The sequence below is a fragment of the Pogona vitticeps genome, chromosome 4, assembly GCF_051106095.1.
Source record: "Pogona vitticeps strain Pit_001003342236 chromosome 4, PviZW2.1, whole genome shotgun sequence".
NCBI classification, from domain to species: domain Eukaryota; kingdom Metazoa; phylum Chordata; class Lepidosauria; order Squamata; family Agamidae; genus Pogona; species Pogona vitticeps.
Window position 1 is genome coordinate 161,769,766 of NC_135786.1, and position 22,872 is coordinate 161,792,637.

General features: G+C 39.1%; 1 protein-coding gene across 1 annotated transcript in view; it reads right to left on the bottom strand.

Annotated features, from left to right (window-relative positions):
• Window positions 1–4,169: 4,169 nt before the first annotated feature.
• ELOVL2 (ELOVL fatty acid elongase 2) overlaps window positions 4,170–22,872 on the bottom strand; it is a 56,468-nt gene continuing 37,765 nt past the window's right edge. The window contains exons 2-8 of the mRNA XM_020797098.3: window positions 20,975–21,038; window positions 17,235–17,422; window positions 9,592–9,669; window positions 7,959–8,130; window positions 6,705–6,829; window positions 6,022–6,156; window positions 4,170–4,546 (exon numbers count right to left, since the gene is read on the bottom strand). Of these exons, the coding sequence (XP_020652757.2) occupies window positions 4,418–4,546; window positions 6,022–6,156; window positions 6,705–6,829; window positions 7,959–8,130; window positions 9,592–9,669; window positions 17,235–17,422; window positions 20,975–21,038 (891 nt within the window). The 3' untranslated portion in view covers window positions 4,170–4,417. The remainder of the gene's footprint in view (window positions 4,547–6,021; window positions 6,157–6,704; window positions 6,830–7,958; window positions 8,131–9,591; window positions 9,670–17,234; window positions 17,423–20,974; window positions 21,039–22,872) is intronic.

Here is a 22,872-nt window from a genome sequence, read left to right on the forward strand (position 1 = left end):
TAGTCAGACCAAATCCTTTTTGTCACAAAGCTAGTTGCAATGATACTCTTCACAGCTGTTGTCTTTCTGTCTCTGAGGTGCTACAAGAGAGCTTTATTCACAAGATGATCTTGTATTGGGTTAAAGCTCAGTGTTAAAATGCATGGTGTGTATGCAGCAGGGTCCCAGCTTTCGTCCTTAGCAAGTCAATGCAGAGAAAGATCATCAGAAACCTTGGAGACTGTCAATGTCAACAGTTCTGAGCTAGATAGACTTGAAGATTTTGACTGTGGTGTAAGACATCTTCCTACTCTTGCTCTGGCCCAAAAGTAATTGCTTATAAAAACCAAAGGGGTACACGCTTTTCAATTTCAGAAATAAAAATGGTCGATATTTAATGATCCTGGGGGAATAGGTAGCAACAGAGGGTAGATCTTAATGATGAAATGTCATGTAACCATCATCTTAAAGGGGAAATTCAGGATTAGCAAATTGGTAGACAGGAGGACCTGGCGTGCTCTGGTCCATGGGGTCATGAAGAGTCCTACACGACTAAATGACTAAACAACACAACAAACTGGTAGTTTTGTACTTCTTCCTGAAGGAATACAGGTGCCATAGAGATCTGCTACAAAAATGGACCATATGGGATAGAGAAACCAAACTAAGATTCCCTTTTACTAAAGGATGAAGATTCTGCCAATTTACTGCCACATAGCAAAAAGAGACAACTTTGAAATGCACTGACTGTAAAATGTGTTTATTTTCAAAGGTAAATGTTTACACAAAGTTTTTTTTAAAAGTTATCATTCTAGTGGTTGTTTAAAATAGCAGCATTTTAATAATTTTTTGTGTATTGAGAACATACCTGATTAACATTTATCAAGTGGTTTTAATTCTTAACATTGCTTCTTTTTTCAGCCCTTTGAAAGATTGAGTAAGGCAATGCTTCTTTTTTTAAAAAAAGCCTTAAACTGCAAAAAACAAAGATAGACCTTAAATGTTTGCTGGCACTAAATTCTCAAACCTGAACTTACTTGTGAAATATTTATTTTTCTAAGAGAACAATGGCTCATCAATATTGTTGATGTTGGATTTCTGCAGCTTCTACATTCAAAGTGTCCCACAGTAAAACTCAATTGTTTTCTTCAGGCTTTGACCTTTGTGGTCAGCAAGTGTCAGAAATCAAGTGGAACCATGTTTTCTGGAGAGTGGTTTTCACACAGATTGAGCAGCTATATTTTCAGTGATTGCAAACAGCACACACAGATTGTCACAGATGGGGTCTGTAGAGTTGGCTCCCACTACTGAGACATACAAATAAATTTGGATTAATTTTAATCATTATGGTTTTCTGGTGGAAAATATTACAGTTTAGTTCTTGCCCATGGATATGTAGTTGCCCCAAGGAATGTTCATGAAAGGTTCATATGGTTAATTGCATTTCGAACCTGAAGTTATTTAAGCTATTCACCATTGTTGGAAAAAATGCCTACACTGTCATTGTTTTCCAGTTCCACTTAAATTCCCATTAGGTGATGGCTGTGGAGATTAATACTAATGTTCTGTGTGAATCCATCATCATTAACCCTTTCTAAATTACTTGTTAAAGGATTGGTAACCTGATGCCCTCTAGACACTTTCAAATATGGCTTCCATTATCTCTGAGCACTGGTCATGCAGCAGTTGTGTTTGAAAATACCTGGAGGGTAGCAGGTTGCCTAGTCCAGTGTTAAATTGTTTTTTGTCCTGTGTCTTATAGGTAGATAACATTTTCACATAATGTCCGTCAATGGTAATATGCTGTACAGTGGTGCCTCGCTAAACGAGCGCCTCGGTTAACGAGTCTGCATAGCGACGGATTTTTTGCGATCGCAAAAGCGATCACATTGTGATGTTTTTAATGGTAAAACATCACTTTGCGCTGATTGGTAAGCTGTTTCGCTTACCAATTTTTGTATAGCAATGTTTTAAAAACAGCTGATTGGCGGTTCCAAAATGGCCGCCTTAAAAAATGGCTGCCCGCAGTGTTTTTGCGGCCATTCCTCGCATACCGGGCAGCGAAAATGGCGGCCGTATGGAGGATTTTCGCATAACGGTGAGTTTTAAGCCCATAGGAACACATTAAACGGGTTTAATGCATTCCTGTGGGCTTTTTCTTTTCGCATAGCGATGAATCCGGACAGCGATGATTTTGCCAGAACGGATTATCATCACTATGCGGGGCACCACTGTACTTTTAGAAAAACAAGATTATTTGCTGCCTTTTGTGTTGTCCCTAAAGTAAATCCTATTGATTTCAGTATGATTCACTTTCATGCAAATATGTTTAAGATCACAGCCATTTTCCTTCTAGGTTTCAAGCATGTTCTACAATTGGCACCTCCACCTGCATCACACCCATTTTTCCATATTCTCTTATGTCACCTCTTTCCCCATGGTTTTTCCCCCAATTTCTGTGCATGAAAACTGAAGCCATACAAAATTTACTGCTGAAGAATTTTCTAAGTTGGAAGGGAAGGAATGCTTCCTCAAAACCTGTTAACAGGCCTAGAAATGGAGACATGAATAGGTAAAGCTCGGTCCAGGCCCTACCGGTGCATTAGTCAAGACCACAACTTTGGGCATCCCACTTTGTTAAGTTTCATTCATGAAATAGAAGCAACAGTTGAGAGCTCAAACACATATACTGTAAAACACCTTACTGAATAAAAATGCATACTGAAGTGCACCAAGCCAACGTCTTGTCACTGCTAGCTTTCACAGTAGCCCTTAAACACAGGGAAGGAAGATCTTCCTTGTTAGTGGCACGCTGTGAAGCTACAGAATAAACACTTCAGAAAGGAGGGGCTACATGCTATGAGGACACTATGATAGTGTGCCAGCATGTTACTTTTTACCATTCTGGCAATAGGCCAATTCATGTGAGATGAGGTGAATAAGCCTAAATGAGTCCTTTGGTTGCTTGGCAAGAGCACAGAAAGAAGTGTTTGCGTGAAAGGATGAAATGTGTTTCAGCTCTGTTTTCTACATCTGTCATTTGTTCCCACAGCCTTCCCAAGTTTCTCTGTTAGGGGTACTGGTTTGTTTTGTTTTGTCATCCTTAAAATTCTAAAGCTCCAAGACCACAATCTTAGGCTCCCTTACTTGAAAATAAATCCTGCTGAAATTGTTATTTCATTCCAGATAAGCATGTATGGTACTGCACTCTAAGCCTTGCTGACTGTGGTGATTGCACAAAATAGTAATCTCTCTTTAAATAGGCTTCGTTGTTATACACTATAATTTCACAAGATAAAACATGTTAAGATTCACCTAGTAAATATGTGTCTACAATCACATACATTTTAAGTGCAAGGCAAGAGAGGGATGTAAAACGCTTTGCATTTAACTAAGAAAGTAGCTAACTAATTTAAAATGTAAGAAGCAGTAATAAGGTTGTGATGAACTCTTGCTGCATGGTCATGCCAGCTTTCAGTATGTCAGCATTATGGTCTAACCCAGTGGTTCTTAACCTTGGTAACTCAGCTGTTTTTGAACTGCAACTCCCAGAAACCCCGGCCAGCACAGCTGGTGGTGAAGGCTTCTGGGAGTTGCAGTCCAAAAACACCTGAGTAACCCAAGGTTAAGAACCACTGATCTAACCCATTTGCTGAGAGGTGATTTCCAGGTGACATATCAGTCCTATTCAGTTTTGAATTAGCATAGGTTAAAAAGCTCATATGCCACTATTTAGATAGGTTTCAATTTGGCTCAATGCCTTAATTTACACAAGCTTGTAGGAAAGCCTACTGCTCCCTTTGCTTTGCTAAAGCGTGATCTCTGTTGCTGGAACAATGGAGAGGGGAGCAGTCTTTTTAGTTCTACGAAGGCAACACCAAAGCTTTTCAGGACAGAAGTGACACTTCTCCTGCCCTCCCTCCAAAAAGCAGTTCACATCTATGGAAATACAGGGTCAACAACCACAACAAAAGGCTTGCATCATCATGCAAACATAATAGAACACAGACTTTCTCCAACACAGATTATGCTGCAGAACGAGTAATCTTTAAAGCAGCCTGCATTCTGCTGCAAATTTTGAAAAGTCAGGTTTCCATTCAAAGCACATCTAGACTTTCACTGGACCTTCATCCTTCCAAGGAGCAAATGTCAGGCATTCTACCCATCGTAAAAAAATGACAGAATGTGGCTTCGTTTTGGCTGGGTGAAGAAATAACTGCCCACACCATTTTAACTGTGACATATATCAAAATGTTAAAAAGGACTTTGTACTATTAAAACATAATGTGTTAAACAGAATAGAAGAATAGATAAATGCAACCAAACTGAGTCTAAACTTGTACAAAGCTAGGTATGATCGCCTGGTCAACTCAGTCTTTTTCTTAGAAAAAAATGTAGGAGGGCCTTTTGTACACTACAATTTAATATTACTTTATACTTATTGTGCTTTTTTGTTATTCAGTGCACCATTAGCTGCCATTAGGTAGTCTTTATGGAAGCCATTCCTGATTTCTGTCACCAGGGGGGCTTCTTTTGTGTCGATTCTTGAAGGTCTTTTCTGATATGTCTGAGGAGGAAGAACAATAGAAAACAAAATCAGGATGGCTTTTCTGTTATGATAAAATGTAATGTCTTAATTATACCCCAAGTCTATAGCAGGGTGGGTAATTTTAGAGGCTCTTGTGCCCTTCTTCCCTCTGATCTCGATGGGCTGCACCCATTCATTTTTCAAATCTTTGGAATCTGCTGAACAGCCCCACACTAGAAAAAAAAGTTTCAACCAAAAATGGACCATTGCAATCTCATTGTGCCTCTTTTAGCCTTTCTGTCATTTCCTGTTGCTGTTGTTGGTTTTAAAGGGCTGTTTGTGAGAAGCGGTGATGGAAAGGTGAGTTGCCTTATTGTTCTTTGCTATGTTTTCTAGAGAGAGAGAGAATAGATAAACTTTCCCTAACCTGTTTTCCTCCAGATGTGTCAGGCTACAAATTCCCATAAAATGACTGTTGGTTATAGGATTTAGACTCATCTATAGAGCCGGGGTAGGATAAGCATTCCAGTGAAGAGAACAGCACAACTCTTAACACAAGCACTGAGTGTCCTACAGATGTGAAAGGCAGCTTTTCCCCACCCTCTAGATAGCAACAATAGAGAGTAGATTTCAGTGCCAGTATAGTGCAGTGTTTCAGTTAACAAGAGGCACAACCTTGGGGAAAAATATGGAGTAAGAGAAACAATAACATCTATTGTGCAGAAAACTGAAGTGGAAATTATTCTCCAAGCTTTTTCTTAGAATTGCTTGTGAGTCTGAAGAGCAAAAGGATGTACTGTATATGTTTCACTCCAGATTAAATAGACTGGCTGTATGCCTGCAAAAATTCCCCAAAAAAGCAGATTCTCACATGCAGTGGATACATTTATGTTGCGAAGCTTAGCCAGACCCAGCTTAATTAATATTTCTCTTCTGGGCTGCCAGTTGTTTGCAGCAGAAATCTAGTTCCAAGATACTAAAGCATCAACTTTTGCATATATTTTCCACATGCTTTCTGAAAGCTAGTTGTAAAGATATTGGCAGCTTTCCATTTTACTTTTGTCTGACACATATTAATGTCCCTTCCCTTATGCAAATTACTAGTTCCTGTTAAATCTGATATTTCACTTGTGGTTTCCCCCACATTCCATGGGAATAGGAGGTAAAAGAGGCAGCCTTCAGTAAGGACTTACCATAGCTCTGCAGAATTGGACAGTCCACAGGAAACATGATAAAGGTTGAATCCTGCAGAATTGCTGGCGGCACAATGGCTGTGCCTTCAACTGTATCTCAGTGCACCTCAGGTTCAACTTAATTAGCAATCTGAACAAGATAATGTTTTCATGGCATGGAGTGGGCAGCAACCACTTCTGGCTTCATTAAAGCTAGGAACATACATTTTGATAGACTATCCCTCAGTACTAATATTACATGCAAATATTAAAAACACATCTATAAAAGCATATATACAGATGTGCATACATAGATATTGGCACAATTCTTCCTCAGCTTACCTTAATATAAAAGTTAACAAACAGAATGACCAGTGTAGTCATGTATGAAGACTGGAAGATGAGACAACCTAGTGGGAATCCACAGGGTTTCACAGCTGCACTGAGTGTGTGTGTAATGGTGAGCAAAAACTGAATCTGTCAAACAAAGAAATATAGCAATCATTATTTGTAGGATCAGGCTTTGCCCAGGTTAAAATTCATCCAATCCTCTCACAACTATGTGTTCTGCTATGCTGTGATGTGTACCTCTAATTTAGCCAGGTTAATGCATGTTACTATAACAATATCATTTAGCTTACCGAGGCTAGAATAGAGTTATTCCCCGATATAAAACCCCAGCCAACTTGGTTAAAAAAAAAACTGTGGAAGTTCAGTCCAAAACTGAATTTAGGTTATTTAGAAACAAAACAAAACACAGATAATCAATTTACTCCAAAAGTAAGCAACAGTACATGAGAAAGAAAAATCATCTTCAGACCTAAGCAGGCACTCATTTATAGGAAAAGCTTCTGAAAGTGCCGCCCCTCCAGTCCATTTCACCACCAGAGGCCACACAAAGATGCTGCTCCACCATGCACATCCTAGCTATATCTTCGTTTCAAAGCAGTTTGCACTCAAGACTCAAGCTACATTGGATTCTCTTTCTTAAACTGTGATTAGAATGAACAAGGAAGGAAGCATACCAGTTGTGCCTGAGTGAGATATTTCTTCCACCAAAGATACTTGCGCATGGATGGAATGACAGATAGTCCATAGTAGGAGTACATGAGCACATGGATAAAACTATTCAAGGTAGGCCCAAAGAAACCTGTGAATTAAATGAGTCACTGTACAATTATTGCAAAGACCTTGTTTTTTTAGAATTAAGTGTTATGGTTCACTTATTTATTTAGTTATTTAAAAAACAAGCAAACCAGTTCAATTGACAATCTAAGCTAAGGTACTAGCATTTTGCAGGGCACACTATTAACATATTCTGTGTATTTGTGTTATTTTCTTCTTCATAGCCTACGAAGACTTTTTTCTATATCAGCTTTCCCCAAATTGGCACACTGCAGAGGTGTTGGGGTACAATCCCCATCATTTTCACCCTGCATGGCCCTCCTCACTTCTTAGGTACAACAACATACAACGGTAAATTTCTGCCTCTTACTAGTAGTTCCAGATGGATATGTTCTGGTATTTCTTTCTTTCATCTTAACTGGGTATGTGTATGTGTGTGCATGTGTGTCAATAAAAATATGAAATCATTAGAGTTTCAAAGAGGTAATTATATTACTCTGTTTTGACATAAATAAAAATCAAGGAACCAAGTCTTGCGGCTACTTTAAAGACAACTGTTCCCCCCCCCCTTCACTTTTGTGGATTTTATTTTCCACTTCCCCAGGGAGTGAGAAAAACAAGATATTTACTCAAATGAAAGATTACAATATAGGGGCCTCCTGGAAAATTCTGTAAATGACACTGAATGATTTTTTGCCAAATACTTCCTCTGAAAGCATGCCTTCCTTTTTTTAAAATGTTATTATTATTAAAACCTTGTAAGTGGAGCCTGGAATTTCTGTGCAATGATAACCAACAAAGAAATGTAGATTGCAAATAATATTTGAACCAATTACCTCTGGGAATGCACTGAACAGCTGCACTGTGTACTTTTTATCTGTCACAAGTTGTGCTAGAGGAATATATGATGATGATTTTCTAACATACAAAATGTGTCAATGCAAGAAGGAAAAAAGGGCAAGTGAGTAGCTGCTGTTATAGGGTGGCTAATTCAGATTTAAAGCTAACTGACTGCATACTCAGCATTTTGCCCTGAGTATTAAATCTATACCTGATCCTCTCCAGTTCTCACGAAAATGCCTGTGTGATCTTAACTCAGATACATGATCTGTGTCATTCTGTTATACTTTAACTTCACACCTCCAGATACTCACTTTGCCCACATGGTATCCAGTTCATGACACACCACCAGATATTAAACATAGTGGCGTGATGATAAACATGAAGGAAAGTAATTTGACTGTTTTTCTTCCGCAACACAAAGAAAAGAGTGTCAGCAAATTCTATCACTTTGGAGAAGTAATACCACCACAACACCTTGGCCACCTGCAAGAATATGACAATGAAATCAATATCTGTTTTTGAAGAATTATTCAGTCAGGCAAAACTCATGTTAAGATATTTTACCATTATTTTAAATGAACAAGGTTCTCTTAAGTTGTGGTCCTTCACATCCTTAGTTGTGCATAAAGCTCACAGAATTCACTGGGGCTTACCTCTGACTAGGCATGTATAGGATTGTGTTGTAAGTAAGCTAGAGCTGAGTTCTGCCTGGTCTTCTGTGAGAACTCAGAAGCAAATTGTGTGTTCCATAGAATGTATTCCCAGAACTTACTACATATTGGACTTCAGTCTTAGTTCCTGGAAGAAACTGCTCATCCTAATGCTAAACCTTGGATTCAGTGTATTCAGTGAGCTTAATTAAACTGTGTAAGTGTATCTGAGAAAATAAACAGGTAGCATTTCCAAGCAGCTATGATTACAAATGATGTCTCCTCTACATATCCTCAGCAACATCTAACAAAATGGTGCAGAGGCATATCATATCAGGCAAAATATCAGATGTCAAAAGCATATCCCAAACTGAGCAGAATAAAGATACTAGGGGATGCATTTACATATGGCCCTGGGCACTACTGATTCTGAAACAATCCATATACCTGACTGCAATAAATGGTTTTAAGCATTGTACTGTCTTGAACTCCTTTCTACATGTAATGGTCCTTCACGTGTCTGAAGAGGGTTATGGTTGTATTACAAAAAGAATAAAGGTTTTGATCGGGGTGGACAACTGTGGCCCTCCAAATATTGCAAGACTGTGCCCAGATGTTGCTGATCTAATAACATCTGGAGGGCTAAAATTGTTTAAACTGAATTTTGTTCACTCAGATGTTACATTTCAACTACAGGTTTCTTGATTGTCAATTCTGGCTGTAGATGTAAAACTTTCAATGACAGAATGACTTTTTAATTCTTTATGGAATGTGTAGTAGACATTGTTTAATTTTGAAAAATTGTGCAAAATGACAAGTTTCATTTTTTTAAAAACTTTGTAACTTCACAAAAATTCCCTAAATATAATCAGAAAGCATATTCATATTCAGAAAACTGAAACATACAGTCAAACAGTGGGGAAAGCCAATTTTAGACCAATTTTACAGAGCAAACAATAATCAAGAATATGTTACAATTTTAATCACTAAAGCTATATGAAGGCAACAAGAACAGCACAGTCCTATATAGAAAGGGTTGGGACTGCCTAACTCCACATGTTTTTGGACTGCAATTCAATTAATTGATGATCTAGGCTGATGGGAGCTGGATCATATCTACATCTAGAAGGCTGCACCTTCCCAACAACTCTCTGTGTGCTCAGAAATGAGCTCTACTAAATTCAGTGGAATCTACTCCCAGCCAAGTAAATATGTAAGGAACTGCAGGTTAGGAAAAAATGATCAGGCATCACGACACCATTTTTCAGTTTTTGAGTTGCTTTTTGCAACTTACGCGGATGTCAGCTTCTCCGGCACTGGTCAGGTTCTGACACTGTAAGTTATAGCTTCCTTCCCAAGTGGCAAGAATTAACTAGAGAAGAAAACATAGTCTTTACTCTGAAGAGAAACACCCAGTGTAATTATGAATTAATGCATGCACCTGGAAATTCAAGGGAAAGGTCAACAATTTTTACTTCTTAAAGTACCAAGAATATAAGTTTTTATTCTCATAAATAAAAATGCCCAAGCTGTTTCATGCTTCATTGGCTTCAGGAGATCAGTTACCCTCCTGCCCTCCAGTATTCATCTGCTCCCTTTAGTTAGTTAGTTTTTTATCCAGGTGATTGGCCCCATTTATTTTTCCAGCTTCCAAACTCTACCAAAGTTAGAAACATGGCCATTGGAGAATATCACCAATACAATAGTATGCCACTTGTTTAGAGCTGAAGCAAAAAAAAAAAAAGATTGATCTAATGCACAGTTAAACAATTTTAAACTTCATCAAAATTCTGGGGATCAACTTTTATTGCTCTCAGTACAAATGGAAAGCCTGAACCTGTTCTTCAAGTACCAATATCGATGAAGCCAAAATACCTAAAATGACAAGTATCAATGTCAATGTTCATAACTGTCTACAAACAAGAAAATTTATCCTCAAAGGACAAAACAGAAGAAAAAGACATTTAAAAACCCCTGGTCTAGATAATCTTGCATGCAGCAAGGAATTGATGGCATGTAAATATTTTCACATCGGTGAATTAAATTCAATAGGAATGGAAGACTTTCCTAGGCTCAGGCTTTTTGGCTGGGTTAAGGCAAAAATGTTCACTCACAAACTCAGTTTATAGAAAGAGGGGAGGCCAATGTTTTTACAGGGAAATACACATCTACTCAGAAGTAGGTTTAATTTAATGGCAGCTAGAGAAACCATGATACGAGGACCGCTGCCCAAAGTGTTAGAAGGCAGGCACCAGTTTTGCAGAGAGTGGTATAAACAGGCATTAATTTCTACCTCACAAATGTTGTTTTTGAAAATGTATTGGTGGCTCACGGGGTTCTAGCAGAAAAGTACAAGGGCCAGATTGGGGCTGGGAGTTATTTGGACAAACTCAGAAATCTGCTTGGTTTTTGCACAGAGCCACTGTTACTCACAACGTGCACACTTATTTTCTTTATCCCAATACTGCATTTTGTGGTTGATGATGTATCTTGCTAAAATACATTCTGCAAGGTTTAGAAGCCATTAAAATAGCTTAGTGAAGCACCAGTGAGGATTTATTTTTCCCAACAAAAACAAGCTTGCTAGGTTGTAATGTTCAGTTGCCTTGTACAGTAATCTAGTCTAGTCAAGTTTGCAATCTAGCAAGCTTCGCTAGACTAGATTACAATGCAGCCAAACACTGGCAGCAATTTCAAATAGACATTAACTATTGAACCACACAAAAGAACAGAGCAAGGGAGAGGAATGAGCATCTGACTCATAAGTGACTGTGTCTCCTACATCACACTTAAGTCTTTGGAAAAGCTATTTGTCTGTCTCCAGGCCAGGAGCACATCAAGTTAGTATGAAACTTCTGCACTGACTTTTCATGGAAGTATTAGTAAGACATCCCTCAATCTATATAGTTCTAATGGCAGACTAAGCATGGTTCTTTAAATGCTGTTGGATCACAGCTGCCATCATCCCAAGCCAATGTAGTCAATATGAACGATTATGGCACTTGAAGCCCAACAACTTCAGGAAGGTCACGAGCTGCTAACACCCGAACTTTTCCTGTTGTCCTGCCCACTGCTGTTGCTGATGCTATTCTTGGAATAACCAAGAGAGCCTTTTAAAATACAAAATTCTTTTGTTAAGCCCATATATATATCGCTCTTGACTGTATCACTGCAGAAGTCTACATGTGAAGTTTGCAAAAGTATATTTTGGAGTCACTGCAAATGTTTTAAGATTTAGGTGTTAGATAGGTTCTTTGTGCCCCTTGCCTAGTGCATATACTCGCTTCCACTTTTCATCAGACTTTTAGCTGCTGCATCAAAGCACAGTTTATAAATTCCAAGAGTTAATGGGACGTCTTGTGCATTAACTCAAAGTTGAGCACATCACTTCACTCTGTTGCCACAGGCGCCTGTAACTGATCTCACCCATTAACAACTTTTACACTGGCCATTTGCCTGAACAGCTTTTCTGCTGTTCTCTGTATAACAAGGAAAAATTGTTATTTAGAGGCTTGTATTTATCATGGGAGTAGGGGAGAGATACTTGGTGGTATTTCAGTTTAGCTAATCAATGTTTAATGATTATGAGTCAAGACAAGCTGCCAAGCAATGCAGCTATAGGAGCGCTTTATATGTCAACAATTTTTCCTAGTGAAGGACAAAATAAAAGTGTGGATTTGATTATGCAAAGTTTTAGCAGCTATACCAGTTTCATGGAGTTCATGAAATGGGTCATCCTCTGACACTATCCTTTCAATTCTGAAATGTCAAGGACCAGTATCAGAATAATCCAGAGTGTGTTAGTTTGTTCCCCAGATGAAGCAGATGGGAGGAAGAGCACTGTGAGAGTTGCATACCAACAAATGCATTTGCAGGAAACTGAAGGAGCATAGATTTCTTACTCATTAGAGCAGCCTGCATATCATTTGACATGCTTATAGAGTCATGTGAGTTCATGAAAGCAGGTGGGGGGCAGTCAGTCTGTCTAGAAAAAGCAACTGGGAGCCCCATTAAAGGCTCTGACAGAAGCTGAAATCCTACAACTTGACCTGCCATAAAGCTTCCATCCTCTCTTTGGTACATTCTACTATTTACTTCATTCATTCATTCATTCATTCATTCATTCATTCATTCATTCATTCATTCATTCATTCATTCATTCATTCATTTCTGTTCTGCGGTTAGAAGGATATATTTTTTTTGCATTGCCATCTTTTTTGTGCAGTGTTCTTCTTCATTTGAGTTAGAAGCAATCCAACAGCACTTCAGGATTGGAAGGATCGGCTGACAGAGTGCTTCTGTTACCCAGGAGATGCCTGACTGTGGTCACAGTCCCCAGATTCATCAGGAAGCTTCCTCCCATCTCCCCTTTCTTGGAGGGTGAAATGGACCAACACTTCCCTTCTAGATCATCTGTATGCACCAGTCTTTATTGGAATAAAAGTTTTCCATTCCATAGAACCCTAAAGCTGTTTATTTAAGAGCTTCAAACTGCCATGCCTGTACCTGCCTAAACCAGGGAAAATGTTAAAGACAGTGAAGACCTACAAATACTGTAATTCACAATTTCTGGATTATTTTGCCTTGCTGGGGAAATGGAGGGTAGTGGTTTGTCGCCCCAGTTTGCTTCGCATCTGTCACCAATATCTGTTTCTATGGGCACATGTATAATTACAACTTTCCTGAGATCAACTGTGATATCAGCTATGAGAGTGTTCTCCCAAGAACACAGCAAAGGAGAAAGGCAAAAAAGAAAACAAAACAACAACAACAACAAAAACCCCTCCTCCCCACTCTGCCTTCTTGTCCTGATCTGAAACGCTAGTTGAGATGACCAGAAAAATGAGAAGAAGTTGCTAAAAAGGAAACCTTTCCAGCATGGCTGCCTCTTGCCCTCTACTTCATGTACATCCACTACAGATTTTTGCTCGGGTGGTGGTGGTTTCCTGCACTTTTCCTTCCATTTGAGTTCTGAAAGGAGTTCTGTACCCCATTGTCCATAAAAAGGCAAGTCTGGGGCATATACTGTATCTTCCAAAGGGTGGAGACAAGAGCAGAGAAGGAAGGAAGGAAGGAAGGAAGGAAGGAAGGAAGGAAGGAAGGAAGGAAGGAAGGAAGGAAGGAAGGAAGGAAGGAAGGAAGGAAGGAAGGAAGGAAGGAAGGAAGGAAGGAAGGAAGGAAGGAAGGAAGGAAGGAAGGAAGGAAAAGTTGGAGAAGGAAGGGAGAGTGTGGAAACTCAATGCAGATTACATTCAAGGAAAAATTAAAACAGGTATGGCTGCTTGGAGTGATTTATTCTGGATCTAGGTGTTGAGGAGAGATCACCGTTCCAAGTCATATCAGTCTAAGCAACACACCTTATTTGGATGAGCCTTGCATCTCCAGTGTTACTTCCAACTTGTTTTCCCACTCTTGTAGAAAGAACATCACTACTCACTCCTTATAGGCCAGAATCCTCAACTAAGCTATAACCCAGGACCTGATCTTGCTTTTGCCTGAGCGTTGTCTTTATCCATTGGCAGGATGAAGCAGCACCTTCAAGCAGCAGATTTTGGGTATCATCAAAGGACAGCAAATTGTTCATTATTTAATATAATATTATTTCTATCATTTCCAAAGAGTTAGCCATATTAGTCTGTTTCAATTTGTTGGCAGAAAAAAGGGGGCACGGGGTGTGTGGGATTTTAAAGATTAAAAGGTTTGTTTTTGTTTGAGCCTTTGAATCAAAAGCCACTTCCCAGATGCTATGTTTGAGGCAGCAGATTCTGACTAAAAAAAAAAGTTCACACGATAACAAAGCTGCTCATCTTTATGGTGTCACAATGTTTTGTTCTTTCTCCCAACTTCCCCCAACTTTTTGCCAACAGGGGTTTTTATAGATCTAGATGGGAGAAGCATGTTTGGGAGTTTCTGTCTCAAGTGTCAAAATAACTTGACTAGCTTTGGGTATTTTGCATCATGACTTGGGTGGAGAGGGGACACAATGTACTGCTCTGCCTCAGGCAGCAAAATGATTTAGGCCAGCCCTGCTCTGTACTACTTTATCAGTCTAGAGAAGTGGTTCCTAATTTTGGCCCTGCAGTCTGAAAGTAATAGGATCTGTACTGCAATAACCTCTGGAAGACAAAGGAGCCATCAATTGAGGACCTCAATAATGGTCTTGATCCTGCCACATGCGCCTGTAATGTGCTGCTGGCCAGAAAAAAAGTTGCATGGAATGACAGCTTTAGGCTTTAGTTTGGAATCTATCAGCAAAAGTATGCAGGGCTGTAACCCCAAAGTTTGGGGCCAATCTATCTGCAATATCATAATTCGTCTTCAGTACTTAGAGCTGTGATTTATTTTGGGATTGTTTCCCATCATAGCACACCATTCTAAGCACTTACGCAATTGAGCCACACATGTTAGCTCTACATCATGACAGTTGGGGAATGTTTGGGATTATTTCTTAAATAATAAAACATTACAGAATTCTGTTTAACAGCAAAACATCCTGCTATTTAGGTTTTTTTTGGGGGGGGAATACATCCCCTCAGATGACCTGATTAACAAGTGTTCATTGTCATATGAATAAATAGTCTCTGTTTTATAATTCAAGTATAAATAGACTCAGCTTATAATGACAGCTTTGTTACAAGCAGCTGTTTCCTTACTCTAGGGATAAATGTGAGAATATGAAAGAGAGATTTTGAATTTGAATCTCAATTTTAAATCATTATAGAAAGCTGATTTGCTCAAAGCTGACCCATATGAATCTGTTGAAGCAGAGTATTTATTACATTTATCCATTGGTCTTTAGAAAGGCCTGACAAAGTCAACTGAAAAAGAAGACACAGCGACCGGAACAACCCAGAAGCAGCCACTGCAATACAGCATGAGTTCAATGACAATACGTTAGACATACACTCTACATACTCCCATCTGAAGCCCTGTCAACCTACAGAGACAGGTAAAAGTAGATGTACAGACACAGATCTATATACCATTTCACTGAACTAGATGAATGTGTTTGTCAGTGTACTTTGTCTTCCATAAAGGGTGCCGCTAGGGGTATATACAATAGTTGGAAGTAATGATGGCTGAAACCAGGATATATTCTTGTTTTTTTTTCTTTCCAGCTGCTTTTTAGAACTATTGCTCCTTCCTTTCTGAGAATTGCCCTCAAATCTGAGGGTCAAAGAAGAAACAATGCAAGCTTCATTATGAGGATGTGATAAAATGTATTTTCTTCAGAAATAGCAGTGATTCAAAGGTCCTGTGACTGAGCAAATGTTTTATCTCCTGATGACTAGTAATCAAATCAAAGCATGCTAATTTGCAACTTCCAAAGTAGGGAACCTCCCTCAAGGATAATCAAATGGTGTTAATCTCTTTAAGAAGCTCTCCTTCTAATGATGTGATCACCATAGTATCTGCTTTGATTCTGAGTCCTTTGGTAAATGATGTGCAAGAGTTTGATTTCAGTCAAACATTTAGGATAAGCAAAGAGTAGATATAATACACTGCTGATGGAGAAAGGAGTTTCCTTTTACTTTGCAAGGATGAAGCAAAGAGTGTATTTAAACCAAATATGTGTTTTTGTGCTGGGAAGAGAGCTCTGCTTCTTTTCAATGTGGTTAGGAGAAAACTGTTAAGAGAACAAATTCAGAATTAAGTAAAAAAAGTGAAGAAGGTGAGTTATAGAGTAGCTGCATTTTATAAGAACATGGAGAACTCAAGACTCCACAGTTCTCGCTTCACTCGAGTCCTGCTTTCTATGTAGGTTGCCTATTTTTAGATGATCTTCCAACAGCTACAGTTTAATCCATGGTTTTACTTGGGCCGCGGAAATAAAATGCAGCCAGCACTTAAAGATAGAAGCTGGTGTGCCCCAGAGACCTCAAATACTTGTATCCTACAGAAGATATGAGCTATTTTGAATATGTCAAACATGGCAACTATACTAAGGAAACTCCTACAACCCAACTCTAAGTTATGAGGAATGTCTGAAATAATGACATTTAAGGTTCCACAAGATTCATTATTATTTTTAATAAATCTTCAGTAATCATCCACATCAATGAGCTACCTCTCTATTTTGAAGATGCTTGGAGAATATTCAGCAACCAGGAGCTCACCAAAGCAATGAGCAAGCATATACCTCCTTGTGCAAATAGCTGAGAAAGGAGAATCATATGTATAACAGACAAAGAGGATTTGGACCATGGGACCACCCTATTTAGCAACAAGTTTTCATATGATGATTGTCACTCCCCACACATTCATCAGACAACAGTCACAATTTAATAAGATTAGTCCCTGGTATTTTTCAAGCCCCTGCAGATTTAATTAAACAAGAAAATCTGCTTCTGAGTATGGCCAAAATTCTATTACATAAATTATGGTTGCAGACCATTATGACGTTATTAGCAGAGGGAGTTTCTTATAATTAAAGAGTTCCTCCAGTCTCAGGGCTCCTGTGGTTCACACACAATGAGACTGACTGCACAGAAGTCAGATAAGACACATGACAGAGGTATGAAATGTCTACCTTCAAAAAAAATCTTTCCCTGCCAGTGACATTGTCTCCCTTCTGCTGGAGTAATTTACCCAACAAGACATGGACTATTAGGTCTTGTAATTTGATATATGGAGTGGAGAGATGTGTGAGTTGTTTTTCAGAGTATTTAATTTGTATCCCATAAAAAGCAAGCAGTATTTAAAGAAGGGTACATAATTTAGACTGAAAAAACAGCACAAGAAAAAGGTGAAACTTTTCTCTCCAACTGGTTTCACTACTTAAAATGAGTTTCTCACAAAATAGAGCATACTTCAAAATGCAAGAACTGTAATCGGACCTTGGGAATTTTGGGTGAGAAAAAACAGTTCTTACTAAAATCCCAATCAACTGAACCCAAAGCCCAACTGCAAAACTGCACTGCAGTTAAAAAGACTTACCTCTATAAGCATGTAAAATGAAAGCATTGTGACTCCAAGGTTATATAAAATAAGAAGACCCCTGAGTGACAGAGCAGGCCTGTTCTTCATAAACTTGGTCCCCCAAAATATGAAGAGCAGATATACAATAGTGAGGAAAAGGGTTGGTAAGCAAGAGTCCAGCATAAGCCATCCTCTGACCCTGGGATCTGAAGAAACAAAACAAGAAAAATAAACCCGAAGAATTAGGGTGCAGAAGCATATCCCGATCAATAAGATCATTCATGAGGATCATAATGCATACCAATGCCATCTTTACAATTCTCTCCAAGGATGCTTTTGTAACCTGGATATCTTAAGATTGTCAACCCATTAAGGAATTTTCATTGATTAATTGATAATTAATTGATAATTGATTAATTAATATTTGTTAGCCTTCTCCAACCTAGTGCCCCCAGATGTGTTGGGCTACAAGCATCCTCATTATCAGCCAATATCTACACTAGCTGGGTATGATGGAAATTATTTTGTAAAAGTTAAATATGGTTTTATCTGGTTTTCTTTTCCTTTTAAGGTGTTTGTAAACTGCTTACAGTGCTATATTTTAGTGAAAAAGGTATGGTTTAAATTTAAAGAAGAGGAAGAAGAAGCAGTAGTGATAGCTATAATATTTATGGTATAACACATCTTGGGGAGGCCATCAGTTGCTGATACAAGGATTACCTGATAGATTAGTGAAAATATACTGCCTGTTCTATTCCAGAGAAACTGCATGTTGGAAGCATAGGAGTACTCATAAGTCTTAAATACGTTACCTAGCCTTTGTTGTTGTTGTGTGCTGTCAAGCTGGAACTGACTTACAGTGACTCTATTAGGGCATTCAAAGTAAGTGAGATATTTAAGGAGTGGCTTTGCCAGTTCCACTCTCCCAGTGAGTTTCCATGGCTGAGCAGGGATTTGAACACAGGACTCCTGAGTCCTAGTTCATTACTCTATCCACTACCCCACATTGGATATCTATATCACACTGGGTATTTTACCTACTCTTAAAGTGCATTATATACTGCTGGTCACTTCAACATTACTTCTGAGGTGTTTAATATTTCTGAAGTTTAAGGATATGGTCAGCTTAATTACATAATATACATATTTTAAAGAAACTTGTATTATATATTCATTTAAAGTGAAAAAATAAGCAGGTGTTTCAATATATTTTATAAACATTGGTTAGGAGTCTGTCGTGGGCAGGATAGTTTTCAAGAAATACTTTTATATATTTATTTGTTTGTTTGTTTGTTTGTTTATTTAGTTAGTTAGTTAGTTAGTTAGTTACTTAGTTACTTAGTTAATTAGTTAATTAGTTAATTAGTTAATTAGTTAGTAACCAGCCCATCTAGACTAAAGTCTACTCTGGGCAGCTAACAGTAATTCATAAAAATAAAAACAATATAATAAAATAAACTGTAATACTGTACTGTAATAAAATCTGCAGATTTCTGAATCACCTTTGGAATGCATCCTTTCTCAAAAAAGGGGAATAAAATCTATGTGGTATTACTCTTCTATTTAATCTCTAGACCCATCCTCTGGGAGAGGTTGAGCTGAAACAGGGTAAAAATTTTATGTTTGAGTTGAGATTTGAATGGGTTTCTCTGCAGCAAATTCAACAGGGCGTCTATTGCACCTTCTTTCAGCTCTATTAGGCCACTGTACATGAACAGAGTAGATCAGTCTTTGGATAAGATTCCCAGCATTTCCATAATCACTGGTTCCCAGCCTTCCCATGAAGCTAGAAAAAACTGCTGAGACTATCTATCTCTAGGCCTATGATTATAAGCCTTCCTTCCTTTCTAAAATTTTATCCCAATAATCAAATGTCAACTAATGCAAAATTATACAATAGGTTACTTTTCAAAATAGAGAACCTGAAACTCCCAGCATGTTTAAAACTGCATCACATTATTTGATTGAGCCATTTGCAACCCACCCAAACACTCCACTGTGTCACAGCATTAAATTAAAATGCATGCTTCCTGTAATTATTCTCTCATTCTAATTAGTATTGCTCACACTATGTACCAAGAACAACTCATATTCTCTATATCTGGATAGTTTATATTCTGTGATATTAGCAAAGTATACAACTCAGAAAACATAGCATACAGTTTGGTCATAGTTCACAATATTTATCCCAAACCTGACTTTTGCTTTACTGCGATGACATTTTATAGGAACTACTTCTAATTTTCTCATTGTTTTTCACTTGCCCCTATAATTGAGTACACAGGATACAACTTACATAAGCACAGTGGCAGCTTGTGAACTCAATAGGAGCCCTCTCCCCCAAAATTTAGGGGGATCATCCTTCAGTCTGAATCATGAGCCACCTATGCCTAAGTATGCTCTGAGGACAAAGTAATCTTAACTCCCTCCACCTTTAATCTGTTGGCACAGTTCATGAGTTAATCCAAGTCAGCAGCAACTAAAAACACAGAATGTGAACAGAGAGGTGTTCCTGCCAATAGTAAGGAGCATTTGACACTCCCCTCCAAATGTTTCCACCACAGCCCCCACAATCTGGTGGTAATGGGCATGCTGGCTGCAATTCTGGAAACAGATTATCAAAATATCTAGAGGGCCAACATTCCCTGGTTTAACCAAAATGTTCAAATTAGTGCTCTCTGTAGAAATGACAGAAGTTTCCTCTTTTTTCCCTCTTTTTCTTAATGGGGCTACCATCTTAAGAGTGTGGTCAGCAAGTGGGGAGTACTCTCTAAATAGAGAAGGTGCTGGAGTACAGATTTCTATAAATGTCCAGTTTTGTGGAAGCTAGCATGCTGAGGATTCAATCAGAACTAGGAAGCATTGGTTTTTGGACTACAATTCTCTGATAGACAGAGCCCAGTAAGCATGGGAAGCAAGCCCATGTGGTTGGGAGATTCTGAGAAATGTAGTTAAGAAAATAAATATAGTTATTCCAAGCTTTAGAGAGAATGCAGTTGCTCATTAGTGAAGTTAAGGCATTCTCTGTGTGCCTGATTACTGTGTTCATACTCCATAGCTGCTTCTCTAAGAAGAGGCATGGCCCCAGAGGGAACGAAGCTAAATGGGCTGGACTACAAAGAGTTTGAAAAGCAACTGCAAGAGATTCTGTACTCTTCCTGTCTCTTCCTGTTGCTTCTGAAATAACAAGCTCTGGTCTCTATGACTATGCAGAACCTTCAGAAAAGTGACTTAATATAGCACTGGATTTGAGGTGAACTTTCCCAGGGACATGCAAGGTACAGGTACAACTGTCATGTTCTCTTAGTCATCATGCATCCTCTAGCAAAATATCTATATTTGTCGCACAAAATTGTCTTCTCTGCAACTCTTACCACTGCTTTATCACAGCTAAAAATGGGAAGCAACAACCATGACATGAAGTCACATGTATCCTGAGAAGCTGGGACTGCAGGATATTTAAGGATTCAGTATCTACTCTGTCCGGACTGCTATGTCGCTCTCCATATATTTCAGACTACAAGAACTCGCAGCCCCAGCAGCATTGCAAATGGTTGAGGATGTATTGTAGAGCAAGCTAGACAAACAGTGCCTGCTCAGCAAACTGTGAATTTGCTATTCACACAATAGATAGATTTCTCAAGTTTTCCCAGTTTATTTTTCAGTTACTGTTCTCTGCATTTCATATACACATGCAGCCATACTAATTTCTATGTTGTAATTGAAGAGACTGACAAACACTATAAAAGCACACTTACCTCTGGGTCCAAACATATAATCCACAAATTCATTTACTTCTCGATCAAAAGCCTTCAGCTGCTCCTAGAATGAAAAAAAGAGACAAAAATAGGATGTAGTTTCTGTCATTTCCTGATTTGTACATATGTATAATCATGCAAGATAACTGAAATTAGATTAACATTAGATTCTGTGCTAAAATCAAAAATTCATAGAGAGGTATGGATTTTGGTGTGATCCAAAGAAACTCTTTATGTGACACAGCTTAGAAAAGTTACATTATGGACTTCCAGAATCTCCCAGCCAGCATAGTCACTGGTTATTGCAAAGTAGAGGTGGACCCAAATTACTTTGGGACGAGGTGACAAAATTCTTTGGCATGGCACTAGCTGCCCCACTCACAAGTCTCCATGCGCCACCTGGGTCATCTTCCTTCATTGGCTGCCCAGTCCAAGAAGGAGTTTAGGCTTCTTTTCTCCACTCCTCCGGCAGCCAACCACTCGAATGAGGAAGTGTGAAAGTGATTCTCTCTCACAGCCACTGAGTGGGTGGCCAGCTGCTGGAGGAGGCAGGGCAGGGAAGCCCAAGGTCCTTCCCAGACTAGGCAGCCAGCAAAGGAGGACAATCCAGGTGGTGCGTAGAGGCTTGTGAGTGGTGCCACTGGCTAGGAGGTGGGGGGAGGGAACAAGTGGCACCTCTGGTCCCATGCCAATGAATTTAGTCACTCATCTCTACTGCAAACATACGACTGGCAAGAACAACATACAGTGGTGCCTTGACTTATGAACTTAATCCATATTGGAACGATGGGCATAAGTCAAAACTTTTGTAAGTCAAAGCACCATTTCCCATAGGAATGCATTGAAAACCAAATAATCCATTCCGGCCAAAGAAAAAAAAATACCTCTCCCCAACCCCCAAAAAATAAAACACTTAAAGTCCCCCATGCTGGGACTGCAAAAAACAAAAAACAAAAACAAAACAAAAACAAAAATAAACATTGGAGCAAGTCCCATGCTGGGACTGCCAAAAAAATCACGAAAACAAACAAACAACAAAGCATAGAAACATACCTCCAGCCCAAACTTACCCTCCAAAACCCACCCAGAAAAACTTTTTTAAAAGAAAAAAAAGCACCTTATCGATCTGAAGCCTCCTGTGGGTCCCCTGCCACCATGGATCGCCACATTCAGGGGCCTCCTGGGGCTTCTCCGCCACCATGGGAGACCTCCCGGGGGTACCAGGGGAGGGCTTCCCCTGGTAGGACTAGTCTACCCCCCTGGGAAAGCCTGAAGGTGGCGATCGGCGGCAGAGGTTTCCGATGGCAGCGGGGAAGCCCCTGGAGGCCTCAGAAGGCGGTGATGGCAGCGGCGCCAGAAGCCTGGATGGCTGAGCCTCCCTTTCCCTTAACTGTTGGGGCGAATAGAGCTACAAAGAAGCAGCCTCTTCACCACCAATGGTTAGGTTTCTTTGAATTTCCCGCCTTTTCCCCTGCCTTTTTCTGTTAGCAGGTCAAAGCTCCTGCTGCAAGTCATGGCAAAATTTTGCAGCCAGAGCTGTTTGTAAGTCAAAATGTTCATAGGTCAGGGTGTCCGTAAGTCAAGGCACCGCTGTATAGACTTGTAACATCTTAAAAACTGAGGTGCTTATTAAGGCAAGAGTTCATAAACAAAAGTTCACTTTATCAGTGGATGCATTAACTATTAGCTAGCAACAGAGACCTCAAATTATGGGGCATTCTGGGTGTTCTAATCACAAAAAATATTTTACGAGATCTGATGAGCAGGTGAAGATATGGGTGGATTTGGAGGTACATAGTTTGTAAAACAATTGATTTAAATGGTAAAGAAATGCAAGAACTACCATCAGTGACTGTTCAACAAGAGCTTAAAGGTAAGCAAAATAAGTAAACTATTCA